Source organism: Papaver somniferum, unplaced genomic scaffold (genome assembly GCF_003573695.1).
Source record: "Papaver somniferum cultivar HN1 unplaced genomic scaffold, ASM357369v1 unplaced-scaffold_15, whole genome shotgun sequence".
Taxonomy (NCBI): Eukaryota; Viridiplantae; Streptophyta; class Magnoliopsida; order Ranunculales; family Papaveraceae; genus Papaver; species Papaver somniferum.
The window spans coordinates 105695-126947 of NW_020624376.1; the positions used below are offsets into that span (position 1 = coordinate 105695).

A 21253-nucleotide genomic window follows, 5' to 3' on the forward strand; every position below is an offset into this window, starting at 1 on the left:
CCTGTGGATTATCATCTACTTGCATGTTTTCTTCAATTGTTTCCATGCGTTATCTTCGCCTAATATCTTCTTGATTGGATCGACTTTGCCTTGATGAACTCCTGCTTGATCTCGACCTGGATCATGTGGCACTTCTCGATCTCTGCTCTTGCAATCTTAGATTCACTTATCTTAATTCATTATTCTGACGTATCAAATTCACACGCTCTTCATCTTCTCTTTGTCGTTCTGCAATCAATCTTTATCTAAGCTCTACAAGTGTCATATTCTCATCATTCCCCTCAATTCTTCCTGTATCCCCAGTTCTTTGTATTTCCTCTTCAGTTGAATTTGTTTGGAAGTATGAACGCTTAATCTATCATAATCAATGTTATTATTCCGCTCTTGTTCACGCTGAGGTCCAATAGGATTTTCGCTTCATTGATTTTCTCTTATTCTTTCTTCTTGTTGATCAAGATTTGTAATTCTTCTTCATTCAGCAATTCTATTGCTCATTCTGACTGTTGTTCACTGTTCAATGGTAGATCCAAGTCTTGCCATCTTCAATTTCCAGATCTATTTTTTCCAAGATTCTACGAATTTACTACCAGGATTTATCACCCAAAGCTGTTTCTAGCGCCAAAAATGTAGTTGCAAGAAAACTTACAACTACACTCCAATGTATCTAGATTATTAATCAAGTAATCATAATGAATTCTTTATTAACTTTCAAAGATTATAATTGGATACAAGGGATAACAATGACTTTTTTTCCTCCCCAAACAAAATTTCTCTCTCCTAGTCTCTTGTCTAACACACACTAAAAGATCTCTCTCTATCTCTATGTGATGACTTCTTCCTTTATATAACGATTCCTCAAAGTGGATGACAGCTAAGAGGTCCACTATTTTCGGAATCACTATGCGATACATTCGCTCATTTACAATCATTCATTCTCGCACAGACTTTACTTCGCATAGAACATCAAACTTTACTCGTGATCTTTGCTGACATCATCCAATACGTCACTTCAGCTCTGTCGTGTGCGATAGTTCTCGCTTACATTAGATGATTCTTACTTCGCACACTTATTAATATGTGCGATATTCCATTACTATAGATGACTTAATGAATCAACGTCAACATATAGTATCATTGTTTGAGAAACAATCCATAGAAACTGTGGCGAAAAACAGGCTGTGTCTCATTACATCAATCTGGTGTATTCAGTGGCTAGCATTCCAAGGATGTACCTTTAGAGGAAGCAATGAATCAAAAGACTCCAAAAATCGATGGAATTTTCTAGAACTTGTAAAGTTTTCGACAAAGCTTAATAAGGATATTTGTGAAGTCGTTTTAGATAATGCACGAGGAAATGCCAAGTATATCTCTCCTGCGATTCAAAAAGAAATTCTAAATATTTTCGCTGTTAAAGTTAGAGAGAAAATTCACAAAGATATAGGAAATGTCAAGTTTTGGATTCTTGTTGATGAATCAAAGGATAATTCAGGTATAAAACAAATGGCAACTATCGTGAGGTATGTTGATAAGGAAGGGAATTTCCAAGAACCTTTCTTTGATGTACAACGTGTTGATAATGTGTGTTCTCTAACTCTGAAGAATGTTATTAACTATGAATGTTAATAATTATGAATGTTATTACTCGCTTCGACCTCCAGGTTCAGAATTTTCGTGGTCAAGGATATGATGGTGCTAACAACATGCGGGGTGCAATGGATGGATTGCAAGCATTATTTCTCAAAGACTGCCCATATGCATATTATGTGCCGCTTTGGATCCTAGAGATTCATTTAGGCGTTTCAAAATTGAAGATATTTGCCTGCTCGCTGAAAAGTTCTATCTAGCAGACTTTAGTAATCAAGATATACATATATTGAGAAATCAGTTGGAGCATTATGAAGTGGATGTGCTTTCTCATGCATCTTTTCAAGGATTGTCTACTATTTCTGAACTATGTCGGCGAATGTTCGAAACAGGTAAGTCAGTTGTTTATCGTGAGATTGATAAGATTATACGCCTAGTATTGACACTTCATGTTTCTACGGAAACTGCCGAACGCGTCTTCTCAGCTATGAATTGTGTTAAAACAACCATCTGGAATAAAATGGGGCAAGATTTTCTTAATGATTCCATGATGATTTACATTGAAAGGCTCCTTGCGTAAGGTGTTTCCATAGAATCTATTATTGAGGCTCTGATTACTTTACATAATCGTAGAGTGCAACTGGAAATGAAGTAATGTTTTCCTCAACCTTTTATTGTGGATATTTATCTTGCATGACTAGATATTTGTCATGCTAGTATGTCGTCTTCCTATAAACCTTCTGTGAAAACGACGACTCGTTTTTGTAATTAACACGGCAAATCCTTTTGTAATTAGTTTATACTAGAAAATGACCCGTGCAGTAACAACCAGGGCTTTAGGTTGTTGTTTTTACTCATTAATCTGACCTTACTAATTCATTGCTATTGCATAGGGACATATATAGGGGCGAAGCCAACCTAAATGATGTGCAAGCCAAGCCGGTTTTCAAGTTATTTTCTCTTTTTTACAAAATTAGACCTCCAAGCCCACTCATGCTTGATTATAGAGTATCGAGTCTTTTTTTGCTTCTCCAAAGCAAGATTTGATAAGTCCATTAAATATGATCCAAATAAATTTCTTCTTTTAATGCATTCCATGTTCATTTCGAAATCAATCCAAAAAGAAATACATCCAATTCAAAATGATGGTAGTCATTAGTCATCCTTAACGCCTCTCCATTAGGGGATTGGCTTGCTTTCACTTTTCCTGACTCTAAGTAAATTACCATGCATATATACATGTTGTCATGACTATGAATCTATCATCTTGTAGTAAGTTACGATACTGTAATTTCTCTGCCAATATTTGAGAAGTTCGGTTGAGGTCTATATGGCTCCTTATTCCCTACTAACCATGTTATCACAACCAATGCCAGAGGTAACTGAGACAACATCTTATAAACTACATGTCAGTACACTAATATACCAATGCCAGCAGAAGAATACATAGACTTCTATATATCAATTAACCCAAAGATTCCATGAGATATTTTCTCTTCGATAAGTATAAGATGAAATACATCCAAAAATAAGAAGGAACTATCGGACTTTCCAAAAATAGAACTTCACAAATTCCAAATATATATGTTAAAAAGTTCAAAAGGACCTCCAGGATATTCAAGTCCATGACACAAAGATAGTTTCTCGTCACTTATAGATTGCAGCACGGCGTCCTGCAACTGATTTTCTGTTTGACGTGTTTCAAAGTCAAGTAGTGGAAGTCGTTGATAAGTTTCTGAAATTAACTAATGATTCCTGAAATTCCGCAATGAGGTGATATATTAGTAAATCTTCTATACAAATAAGATGAATAATCGGTGTACAAACAGTCACTTTGGTTAAGAACCCTTGTCAAACTCGAATAGATACAATGGAAACAACATGCGACTCTGAGTTACAAAGTTTAGCAAAAAATACTTTTGTCCAAGCAAACGAATCCCCTACATGATGAATTGATATTCTAGATATTGCAACTAATGAATTGAAAATTAAAATAGTTCCAGTGAATCCAGTCAGTTAATTGCTTAAGCAAACAAAGAGTCCTAATTGCTGACACAACAAATGTTTGTTACAAATTTGCAATTGTTATCTCACGAACAGAAAACTTCAAGAAGCACAGAAAAATATCCACCGATGTCTTGTAACTCAAATCATGTATCCATATAAAACTCAAGACTTCCCTAAAAATTTGAGAGAGTTCAACAAATGGAAATAAAAATAAGGCTACAAACAGCTGGGAGGGAATACCTAAAGGAAAATGTAAGGAATCAGGGAAACTTGGTGGAGTGGAACGAAAAAAAATTCCAGGAAAATGATAAAAAGAAAAATTGAATTAAATGTGAGATAGAAAATTTTCAATTTTTGTAGAATCGCCGAACAAATTTTTGAAAATAGAGAAACAAAGAATCACTTGTGCGAGGTAGTCACTAACGAAGCCTAGAAATGATGGTGGCGAAGAATCACTTGTGTGAGGTAGTCACTAACGAAGCCTAGAAATGATGGTGGCAATTGGTGGTAAAATATAAGTAAGGTGTTTCTTAACCAACAAACCTCCAAACCATAGGAGAAATAACGACTTATCTAGGCAGTAGTGACACAGGATGGTTAAATGTACTCCCATGAGCAGAAATATATATGGGGACATGAATAACAGTTGATAAATTTTAGCATTTTAATTGGAGTGCAAAGAAATAATAGTTTGGATTACTCACCTAATTATTATTTTACACGGGACGATGAGATCATAATAACCACAGGCGTTTCCGATATTCCATGCGTGTCGTTTCCATATGGAAGGGAAGACAAAGTGCAGTGCTAGCTGGTTAAATAACATTAGAGCAGATATATATCTTAGATACAGTTCAAATTCAATTGTCGTTTATATATCCTTACTTGATATGCAGAAATTGATATCCATCGGTGGCATGGCTTCAAGAGTGATTTTGTAAGATTCTTCAACTGCTATAATCAGTTTTACATCCGGTCCCTTGCATACTTTGTCTAAGGATACTGCGAAATAGCTAGATCAAATTCGAGATTAAAAATCTAAGTGCCCAAAATCATTTCCTACATCTTAAAATTCCAGTCCCAATAGATGAATATGAAAAAGCTCCGGGAAAAATAAAACCTGGTAAGTAAAACCGATGCTCGAGCATAGGTGTTGTATTTTCTCGATGTTTTTTCTCTACCTCTTTCTTCAACATTTTGCATCTGTTGGTTTTGAAATTTTCGTACAAATGCGATCATTCATGTAGGTGTGAAATTTGACTATCTCCTTCAAACACTGCTATCGTTCACTACCTTTCAGTAAACAATAAAACAGAACCCCATTAGATATGAAATTCTAATGAAGTAGGTCCAAAGTTGCAAATGAAGTAGGTCTAAGGTTGCAATTTAGAACTTCACTATCTTAATTGTGCATACCACCAGCTTTTGGACATTATATCCTAGCAAAGAGAGAAACAAAAAGTAATCAGTTCAACCGAAACTATTGATTTTGAGTTTAGGAATTGTGGAAATTAGTTCTCATGATGATAAAACAAAATAAGCTCAAGGCCAGACTAACGAATATTACATTTTTTTTTTAAGAACGGTTGCATTTATCACTTCCCACAAAACTAAAAATTCACATGTGTAGCGTGAGATCCACAAAAACGAATTATAGACATCACTCGTGCATGACTGAGTGCAATATAGGGGAAGATAGCATTACCTACAAAAAAAGATAAAGTAAGACCAACAAATTTAGCTAGCAATTTGGTATATATTTTAATGAAAATGATGTGGTCTTTGCATTTTTACAGAACGCCGAATGGATATTGGTAGATTATTCTGAAACGTTAAGCTCTTTAGCAAAACAAACTATTGTTAGATTGATGTCCTTAGATGTGCATTTTGGTTGTAATATTAGTCAACTGTATGTAAGCAAAACACCCATTTCTTCAAATGTGTCTGGTGGATTATTATACCTATAGTTAAAACTGAAAAACTGTATCTTTACACGAATATGATGAACATAAATAGGATTTAAAAATACCGAGAACACACATTAAAACACACAAAACAGATATAAAGATAGCTGCTTAAGTTGAGTACATGAAAAAAACAAAAGGGAGCCAATGAAAGTGGCCCAATACAAATGATACTGATTTTAAAATTCAAAATACAACGATGTTAATCGAGAGGAAACCGATATAACATACCTAAACTTCGTGAGATGTTGTAGTTACGGCATTAGAGAATCAATAGCTATCGATAAATATAAAAAATTGCAAATCGGAAATCTAGGGCTTTTTGATAGTGAAAAATGAAAACCAAATATCGGGAGAGAAATCATCAAATAAGAAGAAAACCTGAATGAGTCATACCTGCTCTTCTTTAATCTGTTCGACGGGTCTCTACATGCATGCGAGTTTATGCTTACGTGAGCTTCTTATCAAAAAGAAACGTCCGTATGTGAATTTATGGGCTTGAAAAACCTTTAAATTCCATTGATTGCAAGAATTTGACATAAATCCCATTGATTGAAAGAATTTGAAACGGTAGGACTTGGATCTTCTGTACGTTTTTTTCACCTTTCATCAAGGGATTTGGCGACAGACTGAAACAGGCTGTGAACGTGAGACACTCCCATCCTTTAGATGAGGGCGTAAAGAAAGGGTGCAGTGTGAACCGCGATTTATTTTTTGCACTTTCATGTTGTTTGTGAGCATTGACAGCCGTCGATCAGAAAGAAAAGCTTATTCACATCCGTCAGATTGAGCAAAACATATTTGTTTTTGTAATATATATATATATAAATAGACGGCGTCGTTATCTTTTGCAATCATTACGGTTTCTTATATTAGTGAATGTATTCTTATATAAGTGAGTGTATTTAGCTAATTTTGTGTTTGAAGCTGAAAATGACTTGAAATTCCCTGTGATGGAATGAGAAACTAAGCTTAGCTACCTCTATTCTTTGTGGAAAATCTCATAGCAGTTTCCAGGTAAATTTCCCATCTATAAAATTCAATTTTTATTTTACTTTTTTTAAATATTCAGCCTGAAATATGAAGTTTTGGACATGTTGTATGAACAGATTTGATTCAATGCGTTGTGTTTCAAACAAAAAATAGTGTGTTGCACACTCTGCTCATTTAAGGTTTTTTCTGTTCTCTTTTTTGCAATTGAGAATCCGTGAATTTTTTCTTTAGTCCACTCGAACTTAAAATCCTGGTTCCTTCGCTGTAAGAATTTGAAAAAGTGAGTATGTCATGTTTTGGTAGACATTGCAAGAGTAGAACGATTAGTATTCAAATAACTGTATCAATCTGTACAAAAAAAAATAAAATAATCTACAACAGCATATGATGTCAGAATCAAATCTTACCTATACAACGCAAAAAGATGATAGCTGGTAAGGATAGCAACTCCTAGTTTTGCTGGATTTTTATGATGCCTATGCAACATCTTTAGATTAAGACCGCATCTTAAAGAAAAAAAAGCAAAGGTATATTATAATATTCTACCTCAACATGTGATTTTTCATGTTGATCAACCCCTAGACCTGTCTTCGGTCTGAACCTGCCTTGCGAACACCATGGAGATTGGACAAGAACAATAAAAAGTGGTTGCTCTGGAACCGGAGCGGCCATGTTTATCATGCTATCATTCACTGTAAAAATCTAGATTAATTAGGAACACCAAAATAAATACACACTTACACAGTTGGCATCAATTAAAGAATATGTTTTGGCATCTTAGTACATGTTGCAATGCCATCTGTATTCTCAATGGGAGTGGGCCAAGAATATATTCCTAATTATTTTGATCAAACTAAGCATACAACATCGAAAGTATTTGTTTCTTAAAATAAAATATCTACAATGGGATCGAACTGCACACATATGTTCTGCAACTCACAATATTAATGATAAAGCAGAAACAGTAACAAAATTAAAAAACCAAATCAATTCAATATGTGACAAAGTATTTGAACTTACATAAGGTAGAAACAGTAACTAAATGAACTCAATATGAGACAAAATACTTGAACTTACATAAGGAAGAAAGTGACTGGGCGGTGAGATGTAACATCAAATTAAGTGATTGGTGGGGAAGCCACTTTATGCCATGTCTGTTCTTCAATGATCTTGTTGTTATCCTGTAATCCAAACCGAAAGAAATTAATAAAGTCTCCTAATTCAACTTACATAAAAAATGAAGATAATTTCATTATAAAGATAATAAGATGTTTCATCTCTCGGCCATTTCTACCAACATTTCATAGAGAACTTTAAAATATAGTGTAGATACCAAAATACCATACTCGACATGTGGCGCCAAATAAAGACCGAATTAGTATAACCTCTCTAAAATAGTCAACATAGTATCTTAGCTTAGTTTTCTTAATTTGTAAGTAAATGATATATTTATAAATTCATTTCTACTCTCTACTACTTAAGAAAATATCTAAGAAAGAGAAAGGGATCAGATTTTATTTTATCCTTATCTTATTCTTCCCCAAAAACGAGATCTAGAGGTCCAAAAAAAACTCTTTAATGGAGTCCATGTAAACCAAATAATTATTAGTGAATAACAATGAATACAAGTGTGGGTGTAGCTATGGGTTTTCCGAAGTTACATTTTGGCGCTAAAATCAGGGAATGAATCTGATTTGGTTGATTCAATAGGGTTCCATTGAAGTCTAGCCACTGTTAGTAACAGATCTCACCAGATCTTCAAATATTAGGGGCAAAAACGGAAGTTTCAGTTGAAAATATTCATCTTCGGACAACAAATATCACCAAAACCATGAAAAGGAAGACAGAGAAAAGGAAGATCCATGATACTCGTTCAAAACAGCAGCACAGTACAAAATCAAAAGGATCTTCATCAACAAGGAATCAACGAAGAAGATCGAAAGAAGAGGCACAACAAAGAGAAGTGGTATAGCAATTGCTCCAGCAAGGGCATCTCAGAGGACCACGGACGAAGAAAAGATACTTCACTCAAGTTTACATCATCAGCAGCTCCGACGAAGATCATGGAAGGTGATGACTTTCAATAAACAACAGAAGAAGCAACCTGCGAAGTAAAGTCGCTCACAATCCACGAAGGGAGAGTTTATGAAGATCATTAGAGAGACGAAGCAACCAGCACGACGAGAGGGAAGCAACAAATGCGAACTGTACTGGCGAAGCAAGGAATTCAGAGGGGAGTTCGGGCAGCAACGGTCTCATGGAAGATGAACTATCAACGAAGAAGCTTGATGAATATGGTTGCAGTAGTAAAGCCACTTCGTGAAAGAGCACGATTAACAAAGCTAATCCAACTTCTTTTTCAATTGTTTATTTTACAGCGAAGTACAACCCATTCTCGTCAGTAACATTAATCCAATGGCACGAAGAGAAGTTCCTCGCAAGCAACAAACTTTATCTCGTCACAATAATTGATTTCATGATAAAATTATCTTGTCAACAACGAATAGAGTCCAGCCTAGACGTTCAGCGAGGAGAAGGTGTGACAAAGATGGAATCTACTTCGGTTAAGACCCAACTGGCGAAGACGAAATCATGGCTTTGGAGTAGACGTGATGCAGGGCATACTACAATTCCAGAAGATTCCGCTTAGAGGTTTGGCTTCCATGGTTTCCTAGTTTCAGTCTTTCTTATTTTTAGGATTCTTTTAGATTTCCTTTTAGTTTTCTGTTTCCTAGTTTAGTTATTCTTCAAGCCTATATAAAGGCTAGATTAAGTCTTGTAAGAGCTATCTATTACTCAATCAAATTATTAAACACAAAACTTATCTTTCTCTTCTTGCTTGAATTCTCTTCTCTTCTTGCTTATAGCAATCTAGTATTGCTTTCTTTTACCTTGTTCCACATTAGTTGGTATCAACCGCTTAGTTTTAGGTTTTCATCCTATAACTTGATCCTTTACATCGCTTCCGCAACACCTTCCAATCCTTTCTTTTTTAGTTCCTTTTCGTATACAACAAAAAAAAAAAAAAAAAATATGACTGCTCAACCAGTTACTCTAGCAGCAATAGAAGCTCTCATCAAATCTCATACCGAGATTTTGGCAAAAAACATTACTGAAGCTCTTGAGAAGTCCATGGAGGACAAATTAGGGTTAAGAGATACCAAGCTTGGAACCATGCAGAATCAACTTTTGAAGGTTGCAAAACATATAAATCTAGATTTGAATATGCCTGAGCTTGTATACTTAGAAGGAAAAACTAAAGAAGATATACTTCAGTTTTTACAGAATGATGAAGTACCTGAAGATATATTGCGTACTTTAAACATTAAGAAACCGTATGAAGGTTTCATAGGTCATTCAAAGAAGAAGATAGTTTCTCCTGCACTTGACAGTGATGATGAAGATGAACGTGAGAACGATCTAGAGAAGAATTGGATTGAAGAACGATGTTTAAAAACTGGTCACAACCCTTACAGTTCTTTACCAGGATATAAATTAAAAGCTGATATTCCCAACTTCTCTGGAAATTTTCGTATTGAAGAACTAACTGATTGGTTAAACTTGTGACATATAAACTCAAAGGAGGAGCTGCAGCTTGGTGGGATAAGATCTGTGATGATCGTAAAAACGCTAACAAACCGAAAATACGTACTTGGAAACGTATGAAAACTTTGATCAGGGATAAGTTCTTACCTAGGTACTATATGCAACAACTTTTCATCAAATTACAAAACATTCAGCAGGGGGCACGAACTGTTGAAGAATATGTGTCAGATTTTTATAATTTGGTCGCACGAAATCAACTCAAAGAATCTGAAGAACAGTTAGTTTCAAGATTCATTGAGGGACTGAATAGATTAATACAAAATGGTATGACTCATTCAGTTTTTACTATGGTCGAAGCTGTGCAGCAAGCTATTAAGATAGAAAATCGTCTTATTCGTTCGTCTAGGATTTATCCATCCAGACACGGGCGTTATCAAAATACTTATAGGGGTACCAATTCATCTCAAAACTTTTCTCCAGATACTGTTTTGAATATTCCCAGGCCTACTTATGATGATGTTAGCCATTCACATCGAAAACCTAGCCATATTGTGCCTTATACTCCACCTCTGGCTACACCTATCTTAGCCAATCCAGTTGATCTTCAGCCGGGTCATCAGTCTCACTCTCTGCAAACAACTCCTCCTACTACAGGGAATCGGTTTCATAACAGGCAACAACAATTTCCACCGCAACAGCGAGCTAATAATGCTTATACAAAATTTCGTGGAGATAAGTGTAATAAATGTCAGCAATCGGGGCACACTTCTAGTGATTGTCGGAAATTCAATGCTTTGATTGGTGAACCTCAGTTCATTAATGAAGTCACTGGTGCGCTTAATGAGTTCGAAGATGAAGACTCACCTGGTGATGACGACGAGTTTGTTGGGATGATTCGTCCATTATTTCTTACTCAACCATGCAAGTCTCAGAGACACAGTATTTTTAAATCAAGATGTTATATTGGGGGTAAAATCTGCAAGATGATAATTGATAGTGGCAGTGTGGATAATTATATTGCTGATCACGTAGTTAAGAAGCTTGAACTACCAGTAACTTCTCATCCAGAACCTTACACTGTAGGATGGGTTAATGCCTCTAGCACACAGAAGATTACTCTTCAGTGTTATGTGTCATTCTCTTTTGAGGGTTATAAAGACACAGTTCTATGTGATGTCATTAATATGACGGTAACCCATCTTCTTCTTGGCAGACCTTGGAAATTTGATCTTCAAGCGGTTCACAATGGATTCGAGAATACTTACACTTTTGTGCATAAGGGGAAAACCAAGGTTCTTAGTCCATCCAATTCCACTTCAAACTCTTGTGCGCAAACTGATGTTGTCGTAGTCATTGTTATTCGTTCTTTGCACCACCAACATTCTTTACATTCCCATGAAGATTCTAAGACTATGAGTGAGTTGCCTGCAAAGGTGAAACCCTTATTATTTCAATATAATGTTTTATTTCCAGATGAACTACCAACTGCATTACCTCCTTTACGGAATATTCAACACTGCATCGATTTTTTCACTGGAGCCTCTTTACCAAACCAAGCACACTATCGCTTGAGTCCTGTTGAGCATTTGATATTACAGGGACAGGTAAATGATTTGCTTACAAAGGGTTTGATACGACCTAGCAACAGTCCTTGTGCCAGTCCTGCCTTCTTGGTTAGTAAAAAAGACAATGGATGGAGGATGTGTATCGATTGCAGAGCATTAAATCGCATCACCATTCCTTATAGATTTCCGATCCCGTGTATTGATGATATGATTGATTTACTGTCGGGCTCTATTATTTTTACTAAGTTGTATTTACGCAGTGGTTACCACCAAATACGCATTCGAGGTGGAGATGAGTGGAAAACAGCATTCAAGACACGTGAAGGTTTATATGAATGGATGGTCATGCCATTTGGGTTATCTAATGCACCTAGTACTTTTATGCGACTTATGAATCAGGTTCTCCAACCCTTTCTCAGTAAATTTGTTATTGTCTATTTTGATGACATACTAATTTTTAGTCGCAGTGAGCCAGAACACCTCCAACATCTTTCACAAGTGTTTCAAGTTCTTGCTGACAACTCTTTATATGTTAATTTGAAGAAGTGTACCTTAATGGCTTCTTCAGTAACATTTTTGGGATATGTGATTTCTACTGATGGTATTCATGTCGATCCTTCTAAAGTTCAAGCAATTGAAGATTGGCCAGTTCCTACTTCTATTCGTGATGTTCGTAGTTTTCATGGTTTGGCTTCTTTCTATCGAAGATTTGTGAAGAACTTTAGCTCTATTTCTGCACCTTTGACTGACTGTCTCAAGAAGGAGAAGTTTGAGTGGACGGAAGCAATGGATAAAAGCTTTATTCTTCTTAAAGAAAAGCTTTGTACGGCACCAATTCTTGCACTTCCGAATTTCAGCAAGCCTTTTGAAATAGATTGTGATACATCTGTTGTTGGTATTGATGCAGTATTATCACAGGAGGGGCATCCAATTGCATATTACAGTGAGAAGAATTCAGATGCACAAAAGAAATGGTCTACATATGAATTAGAGTTATTGGCTCTTGTTCAATCTCTTAAGCAGTGGCATACTTATCTTATACATAGGGAATTTGTTGTCAACACTGACAACCATGCTTTGAAGTTTTTGAATACTTCTGCTAAAATTAACAGAATGCATGATCGATGGCTTTCCACACTCAACAAATACACTTTCTCCGTGAGACATAAAAGTGGCAAATTGAATCAAGTTGCTGATGCCTTAAGTAGAAGAAGTCATCTATTAGCTACAATTCGTAATGAGAGTTATGCATTTGACTATATCAAAGACATTTATCCAGAAGATGAAGATTTTGGCAAACTATGGGATCAATGCAGTTCTCAAACTCATGGGGTTGATGATTTTCTTATACAAGAAGGTTTTCTTTTTAAAGGGAATCGATTATGTATTCCTCAAGGGTCTTTACGTTTACATCTTATGCGAGAATTACATGGCAGTGGTCTTGGTGGTCATTTTGGGAGAGATAAAACCATTGACCTGATTGAAGAAAGATATTTCTGGCCATCTTTGAAACGTGATGTACAAAAGTTCGTACAAAAATGCATGGTTTGTCAGAGAGCAAAGGGTACAATTCAAAATACCGGGTTGTATACTCCTTTACCAGTTCCTGATGCACCTTGGGTTGATATAAGTATGGATTTTATACTTGGTTTACCTCGTACTGCTAGAGGTAATGATTCTGTTATGGTCGTAGTTGATCGTTACTCTAAAATGTCTCACTTCGTGGCTTGTAAGAAATCAACTGACGCTTCTAATGTTGCTTCTTTGTTCTTTAAAGAAGTAGTAAGATTGCATGGGGTTCCAAAGTCTATCACTTCTGACAGAGATACCAAATTTTTGAGTTATTTCTGGAAAAGTTTATGGATCCGCTTAGGCACAGTTCTACAATTCAGCACAACTTCACATCCGCAAACTGATGGACAGACTGAGGTTGTTAATAGATCACTTGGAAATTTGATTAGAGCTAAGTGCCTGGATAATAATAAGCAGTGGGATGTGTTATTGCGACATATGGAATTCGCTTTCAATACTTCTGTGAATCGTTCTACTGGGAAAACTCCATTTGAGATTGTGTACTCTAAAGTACCTAATCATACTCTTGATTTGGTAGCCTTACCCACCACACAGAGTACAAACACTGCAGCCGACTCTTTTGTAGACAAAGCAACTGAATTACATAATGAAGTAAAATCTAAACTGGAGAAGTCCAATTCTAAATATAAAGAGGATGCTGATAAACACAAGAGGTTTAAAACCTTCAAGGAAGGGGAGCTCGTGATGATACATCTAAGAAAAGAGAGATTTCCAGTGGGTACTTATAACACAACCAAGATGAAGAAATATGGTACTTTCAAAGTTTTAAAGAAAATCAATGATAATGCTTATGTTATTGATCTACCAAATGATTGGAATATCTCCAACACATTTAATGTTCAAGAGATTTTTACGTTTCATGGTGACAATGAACTTCTGGTTTGTTTGGACAACTCGAGGACGAGCTTTACTCTAGAAGGGGGGATTGATGCAGGGCATACTACAATTCCAGAATATTCCGCTTAGAGGTTTGGCTTCCATGGTTTCCTAGTTTCAGTCTTTCTTATTTTTAGGATTCTTTTAGATTTCCTTTTAGTTTTCTGTTTCCTAGTTTATTTATTCTTCAAGCCTATATAAAGGCTAGATTAAGTCTTGTAAGAGCTATCTATTACTCAATCAAATTATTAAACACAAAACTTATCTTTCTCTTCTTGCTTGAATTTTCTTCTCTTCTTGCTTATAGCAATCTAGTATTGCTTTATTTTACCTTGTTCTACATTAAGACGAAATGAAATCCACTTCGTGGTATGTCTTGTACTTCGATGACGAGATCACCTCGCAGAAATATATCACTTGTAAAGTACTTTAGTGACGAATAGATACTATGAAGCTTACTTCGTCAGTGATGGTCTGTCTTGTAAAAGATAGTCATTTCTTACTTATTAGAATTACTTCGTCATCAAGCTCAGCAAAGCAGTAAGGCCTAACGTTGAAATAAAAGATCAACACTAGCTCAAGGACTACTAACAGCAGGACCACAAGGGAAGCATTCCAACAAAGAAATGCATACAGAGAGGCAAATAAACTCTCTCCAATGATGACGTCAAGCTGACGAAGTAAAGCCGACGAGGTCGTTGCCTACGAAGTAAAGCCGACGAGGCCGTTGCCTACGAAGTAAAACCGACGACGCAAAGGCGACGACGTAAGCTGCTGGCAGAGATGAAAGATGGTGTTATAGTTGGATTGAAAAGAGAGGAAGATTGAACTTTAATGGAAACTGGTGCTGCTGCCGGGAACAAGGGAGCAACCATGGTTAATAAAGCTTTAATGTACGATGCGGAGACAAAAGAGGATCTGCAAGGAATGAATAAATCCGTCACATGATCAGGAAGATTTAAGAACAATACAAATACTATGGAGTCATATTTCGTTTCGCAAACTAGAGGCAGAACAGTTGGCGAGAAGTTGTGTTTACGAACAGCAGGTCTCGAGTTAAATCCCTTCGTGCAAATTTTTTTGCATATTTTCCTTTAGCTTCCAAGGGCGAAGGCAAATATGGGTAGGGTGTTGTTCGTTTCTTTCACAAACAGAAGTTGGCGCAGATGGAGAAGGGTCTGAATTGAGAGATACAGAACACGAGTTCGAGTCTCACTTCAGCAAGGTTTTTGCTCCACGAATATTTACTTCGTGGAAAAGGGATTTTTGCTTCGCGAATATTTACTTCGCGGAAACATTCGCTTCGTGAATAGTTGCTTCGTGGACAGATTTTCTACTTCGTGGAACTAAAGCTACTTCGTAGAAAGCCATAGCAAACGAAGTATGTCAACTAAGTAAGGCCAACGAAGTTAATGCAGCCGAACCAACTAGAGAACACATTAACTCGGACCCGGTTCGTCAACTCCAGCAAAATGAAAGGAAAAAATCAGAGCGCACAGAAGATAGTCCCGGAAAATTCCAACATGCAAGGACGCACAAAAGATAGCAAAGATGATGAAGTAAAGTGTTATCATATCGTCAGCCTAACCAACTTAGGAGAAACGCCATCTTGGAAGCAAACGACAAAGAAACCAATCATGAATCGCGGAAAATATGAGGATAAATGGAAGTGTGACGACGAAAGAAAACCGAGCTCCTCAAAGCGCTGATGACTGTTCCGGAAAATATCAGTTAGAGAAGAAAAGATATTAAATAAGATTACTTCGCCAAAGCTTCCAACGAGGTAAGATAGTTAACAAGCAAACAGAAAGTGAAAGAAGGCGCGCTTCGTCAGGAGTGGAGTATAACAAACCAAAGATCGTTTTACCATAATACCATTAGCCAAGGACAAGTTTGCAAGACGAGGGAAACCTCCGGCTACTCCAGGAGAAAACAAAGGAGAATGGTGATTTACAGAAGCATTCAACCAAAGAAGAAGGCGGTAAGATGAGAGGCGAAGGAAAGGCTAGGGAAATCATATGGGTCAATGATGGAAGCTACGCTATGTGCAACGTCAAGGTCTCGGTTCACGATGATTGGTAACGAGTATCCAAGGAATAAACAAGGCGATCACCCCTGCAAATTTGATAGTTCTAGCGAAGCTAAAGCCAACCTAAAATGGCGAAGATGATGGAAAGGAAGACGACGGAAAGGGGCGAAATCAATCGATGAGGACGACGGAATCAACTAAAGAGGACGATTCATGGAAACAAGGAAAGATGAAATAGTAATTACACTTCGTCGAATAACTTCATTATGACCCGAAGAAGACAAGGAAGAGGACAAAGAGTGATGTGTCGTTGTGGAGGAAAGGATGATTACAATACCAAAGAGGAAACGCGCAAAGCCGTCGATGTGATAAATCATTGACGGAGTGGAAGAAAGGATGATCGCAATACCAAAGAGGAAACGCGCAAAGCCGTCGATGTGATAAATCATTGACATAGAGGAGGAAAGGATGATGGCAGTTCCAAAAAGGAAACACGCAAAGCCGTCGATATGATAAATCATCGACGTAGGGAGGCAAATAAGACCATCACCTGGAAGTTATTAATCGGGAAAAATGAGACCTCAAAACAAGCAAGTAATACCTCACATTAGGAGGAAAATAAGATCCACGAAACGGTTTAAGAGAAACCTTAAAACCTTCGCCTAGGAAGGCTGGGAATCCACGGCGTGCACCCTAGTTCGCACGAAAGTGTAAGAGGAAAAGTCCTAACGCACGTCGTGAGCTCTCAGACAGAAAGTTAGGGGCAATGATAAGACCTATCCGCTGAGGGTCCCTTTTATGATGGATTTCGGTAAGTGGTGCAAAAATATGACCAAGGCGCCGACGTATTCGGTTGAGCTGCGAGTTCCTGGGACGTCTGGAGCGTTACCGTCCATGTCCGTTTGGCAAGTCTTGGCTACGATGCACTCGGTCCCAAAGAAACCTCACTTAGAGTGTGACTTCGTAACCAATAGCCACATAGGCGAAAGGGATAACAAGTCACGAAAACAACTGACTGTCGTAATAACCGGATGGGAGGATACCAACATGCATGTTATGGTTAACCTCCTTGAAGGGGAAATCAGGGGGAACATAAATGGACGGCACCCTCCAGATTAGGGAGCTTTGTGACCAAAAAAAGACGACAATATCACGGGGCTATTATTCATGGAAATAACTAGGCCTGTCGTATTGTCGCGAAGTAAAACCTCAATAGAGAATGTTAAGGCGAGGTTGATGGATCGTTATTTACAAGAATAACGAGCGCCTGAGACTTCGTCGAATTAAGACCCTTAATGAGAGGGTGAGGCGCAATAAGTCCTTAACTAGGAGGCGCAATAAGACCTCGTAGAGCAGCAAGGGAAACAAAATATGTTCAAGAGGCAAAAGAAAGAAAAAAAACAAAAGCAGAAAGAAAAGAAAGAAAGAACATGAAATGAAGAAATACGATTATCAAGTAATACAATTGAAGTCAGTGAAGTGATGCAATGCAAGAGCTAAATTTGAAAGAAATCGTGGAGGAAGAGAACTTGGAGCAAAAGCGAATAGATGAGGCAAAGAAAATGGGCATGCGAGGAACAACGAAACAACACCAATCAAGATCAAAACAACGCGAAGATCAATGGATGGAAGAAGAACCAAAACCATGCAACGAGGAACCAAAAACAACACGAAGCGAGACCAATACCTTCAAGACTTAACGAACGAAAGGCTTTAAGCAAAACAAGGGCGGAGGTAACAAAGGAGCATTATATTGCTTTTTCCTTTGGATAGCTTAAGTTCCTTCATCCAACGAAGCAAAAGGAGGCACACATATAGCGGACAAGGGAGAGATGCTCATGACAAAGGAGATATGCTCACGAAGACGACGGAGGAAGGCAAAGAAGGAGGCGACGAAGAGACGGCATCGAATAAAGGGATCTGAGAAGGGTGTTGGAAATAACGAGATGGGAAGATCAAAGGTGGAGATACAAAGATTAAAGGAGGCAAGAAAACGTAAGTCAACACGAAATAAACCATAAGACGACGAGAGAACAACCCAAGCAAAGAAGCTGGATCCATGAAAAAACCCGTCCAAATCATGAAAACCGGGACTGTCGCGGAAGAGGGGACGAATCAAGAAGAGGAGGAGGAGGATGATGCCGTAAGGATATGACATCGAAAGAACCAAGTAAGACACCCCGTCGAGTAAGGTACCAACCGGAAAAGCAAGGTGGAGTGGAAAAACGAGGCGACCGGATGACACAACAAGGGCATGAACGCAACAACGAAGTGGTAATGGGAATCTCGCAAGAAGGAGATGCAAATTCAAAAAAAATTGCGGCTTCGTCCCGAAAACGGATCCTATATCGAGGGGAAGGAACTTATGAAGATTATGAAGAAGACGAACGATGAGGGCATATAAGAAGGCTACTAGAAGGATATGACCAGGAGAGAGACGTAAGGAAGATGCTAGTGGAGGCGAGATACTAAAATCATAGGCTAAGACGCGATGAAGGCGCGAGGATAAGAGCAAACACAATAGGCGGAGAATAAGCATTGGCGAGACAAGAGGAGAAACTGTGGATCAGGAAATCTTACATGAGGTACGCAGATTGAGGGTGCAAGTGGAGTGGAAAGCTCGCGGAGGCAAGATGAATCGCAATGGACGAAGGAGGAATGCGTGCCAGCCACTCTGACCCGCGCAGGGTTGGAAACAATACCAGGGGAGAGTTGAGACGGTATGACCAAAAGCAAGGCGGGTTACTGCGAAGAGACCGAAAGTCGTGAGATGATGAGGCCAGAGGTCACTAGACCAAGAGTATATAGCCAACGAAGAAGGGATTGAACATGATAGCATGGACGGAGTTAAAACTCTCGAGGCTCGACACGACTGTGGAGAGAAGTAGTACTGACTGCGAAAATCCCGGCACCACTGAATTTCGGAAGACTCCGGGGACTAGGAAGGAGCTTATCGGCACTTACTAAGGACGATACGCGCTGTTGAAGACGGCTTAAAGTACGAGAAATGGGAGCCGTCGAACGTAATCTCTGCGAAGTGGGTAGTTGTGTCGAGTGGAGATCAGGAATAGATTTATCAAAAATCTTAGGCATGAAGAGTCAAGACGAGGGAATCATGATCCACAAAATAATAATGCGGGATGCCAGCAAAGAAATAACCGAGGGCCAAAATTCGGAGAAAGAGAACCAACCCGGGACTGTAGCATTATTTTCTCGTCATCAAAGGGATAACGTTAACGAAGATCTCTCGCTCATTACATACTTCGTCATTTTTAGCTCATTACATACAATACGACGCCTCGCTACTTCTCGCCAACATGAAGAATCAACAACCAAACATACAAGAGTAAAATCGGAGCGAAGCTATAAATGGTTCCAACAACAACTCATAATCGACCGCAACAAGATCAAGGAGTGGTGCTGCTATACCACGACGGAGCTTCGGAACTTCGCAAAAGAATAAGAGGCAAGTATATACTTTTCAAGTTATTACTCTTTCGCTCATTCCCTCATCAGCAAAGGTCAAAGTCATCCACTCAAGCACCACACGTCTCGCTCCAAGAACAATACCAAAACGGATTTTTCCTTAAGAATCGCTCATCAGGCAATATTCAAGGAAAAAATGGCAAAATGTAGATACCAAAATACCATACTCGACATGTGGCGCCAAATGAAGGCTGAAGTAGTATAACCTCCCTAGGATAGTCAACATAGTATCTTAGCTTAGTTTCCTTCGTTTGTAAGTAAAAGACATTTGTAAATTCATTTCTACTCTCTACTACTTAAGAAAATATCTAAAAGAGAGAAAAGGATCAGATTTTATTTTATCCTTATCTTCTTCTTTACCAAAAACGAGATCTAGAGCTCCCAAAAAAACTCTTTAATAAAGTCTATGTAAACCAAATAATTATTAGTGAAGAACTATGAATAAAAGTGTGGGTGTAGCTATGGATTTTCGGAAGTTACATATAAAATTGAACCATTCAAATAATAAAATCTAGAATTGGGACCCCAAGTACAGAATTAGAGAACTAACGGTCCTAGATTGAACAAATTACAAATTAATAAATTTATTCTTACCTAATATTTGAACCCCCTGTTAAGAAAAATTCTGCAATCATTTTTACAATTGGAAATCATTTCTTTCACCAAATTTATGCACCAAATTGCATTAAGCGATTTATCTTCCTTCATGAAGAAAGTTGGTTTTATTGATAACAACAATTTTTCTTAAATCATTTTTACATTGGATGATTTCGGATTTCAAACTACCCCAAAAACCTTATTCAGTTTCAAGTAAGAACGGGAAAACGAAGAGAAAAATGAATAGAGACTAACTGATGAGGATTTAATAGACTAACTGAAAAGAATGAGAAGGGTCTCAGAAGTCGGAACTCGAATGGAATAAGTTCAGTGAAATATATATTTGTTTCATTGCTTGTTCCAAGATGATAGCAGCCGTAGATTTAAGTATTGGGAGGACAAATCTCAACCAAAAATCTACGCCACATATGCGAGTAGTAGGGTGTGGTTTAGAGAATTATGGCCATGAATTTATCTTTTTGAGGACAAATCTGGACCACCACTTACACAGACAAACTTAACCAAACTGTGTTTTGTACTCTTGAAAATTATTAAGATTTATATGAAGAGTAATTTAATAATTTAACATGCTTTAGACGCCAAAATTTCAATTTCCCTTCTCTTGGTTGGTGGAGAAAATGACAGGCCTTGGATAAAAGGCATAGGCCTCAAACTAGGAGGCTAATTATGGGGTAAAATTATACTCCTAAGAAATTTTTTAATGGATTTATAGGGTCATACCATAAGGAATTCTTTAAGTCAGTGAGCGTGCAGTGTACACATGGAAAGAAATCAAAAATGATGCATTAAAATGATGTTTAACCCTTCATTCTTTGAAGAGGCGATACCTTAAAATTAAAACGGCAGTGGAATCCTTGTCCAATTAAAAAAGTTGATGCCGGGAAAAATGATTAACTACTGAAATATCTGCACAGACCCTCATACTAGGATGAAAAACAGAACATAGAGGAATCAACCGTGTACAATGATTTAATAAAAGTGAAGGTCCATTT

The 21253-nt window shown here is 37.6% G+C and overlaps 1 protein-coding gene across 1 annotated transcript; it reads left to right on the forward strand.

Moving 5' to 3' along the window:
- Window positions 1-1107: 1107 nt before the first annotated feature.
- Window positions 1108-2164, forward strand: LOC113335541. Its single transcript, XM_026581580.1, has 3 exons — window positions 1108-1560; window positions 1659-1833; window positions 1977-2164. The coding sequence occupies exons 1-3, from the start codon at window positions 1108-1110 to the stop codon at window positions 2162-2164; spliced, it is 816 nt and encodes a 271-aa protein (XP_026437365.1).
- The last annotated feature ends 19089 nt before the right edge of the window (window positions 2165-21253 follow it).

Bases quoted from the DNA above. Each gene is read 5' to 3' on its own strand.
- LOC113335541 (XM_026581580.1), top strand. From the start codon at position 1,108: ATGAATCAACGTCAACATATAGTATCATTGTTTGAGAAACAATCCATA. The intron at 1,561-1,658 runs GTACAACGTGTT...TTCGACCTCCAG, and splicing joins TCCAAGAACCTTTCTTTGAT to GTTCAGAATTTTCGTGGTCA. The intron at 1,834-1,976 runs GTTCTATCTAGC...TGTTCGAAACAG, and splicing joins ATTTGCCTGCTCGCTGAAAA to GTAAGTCAGTTGTTTATCGT.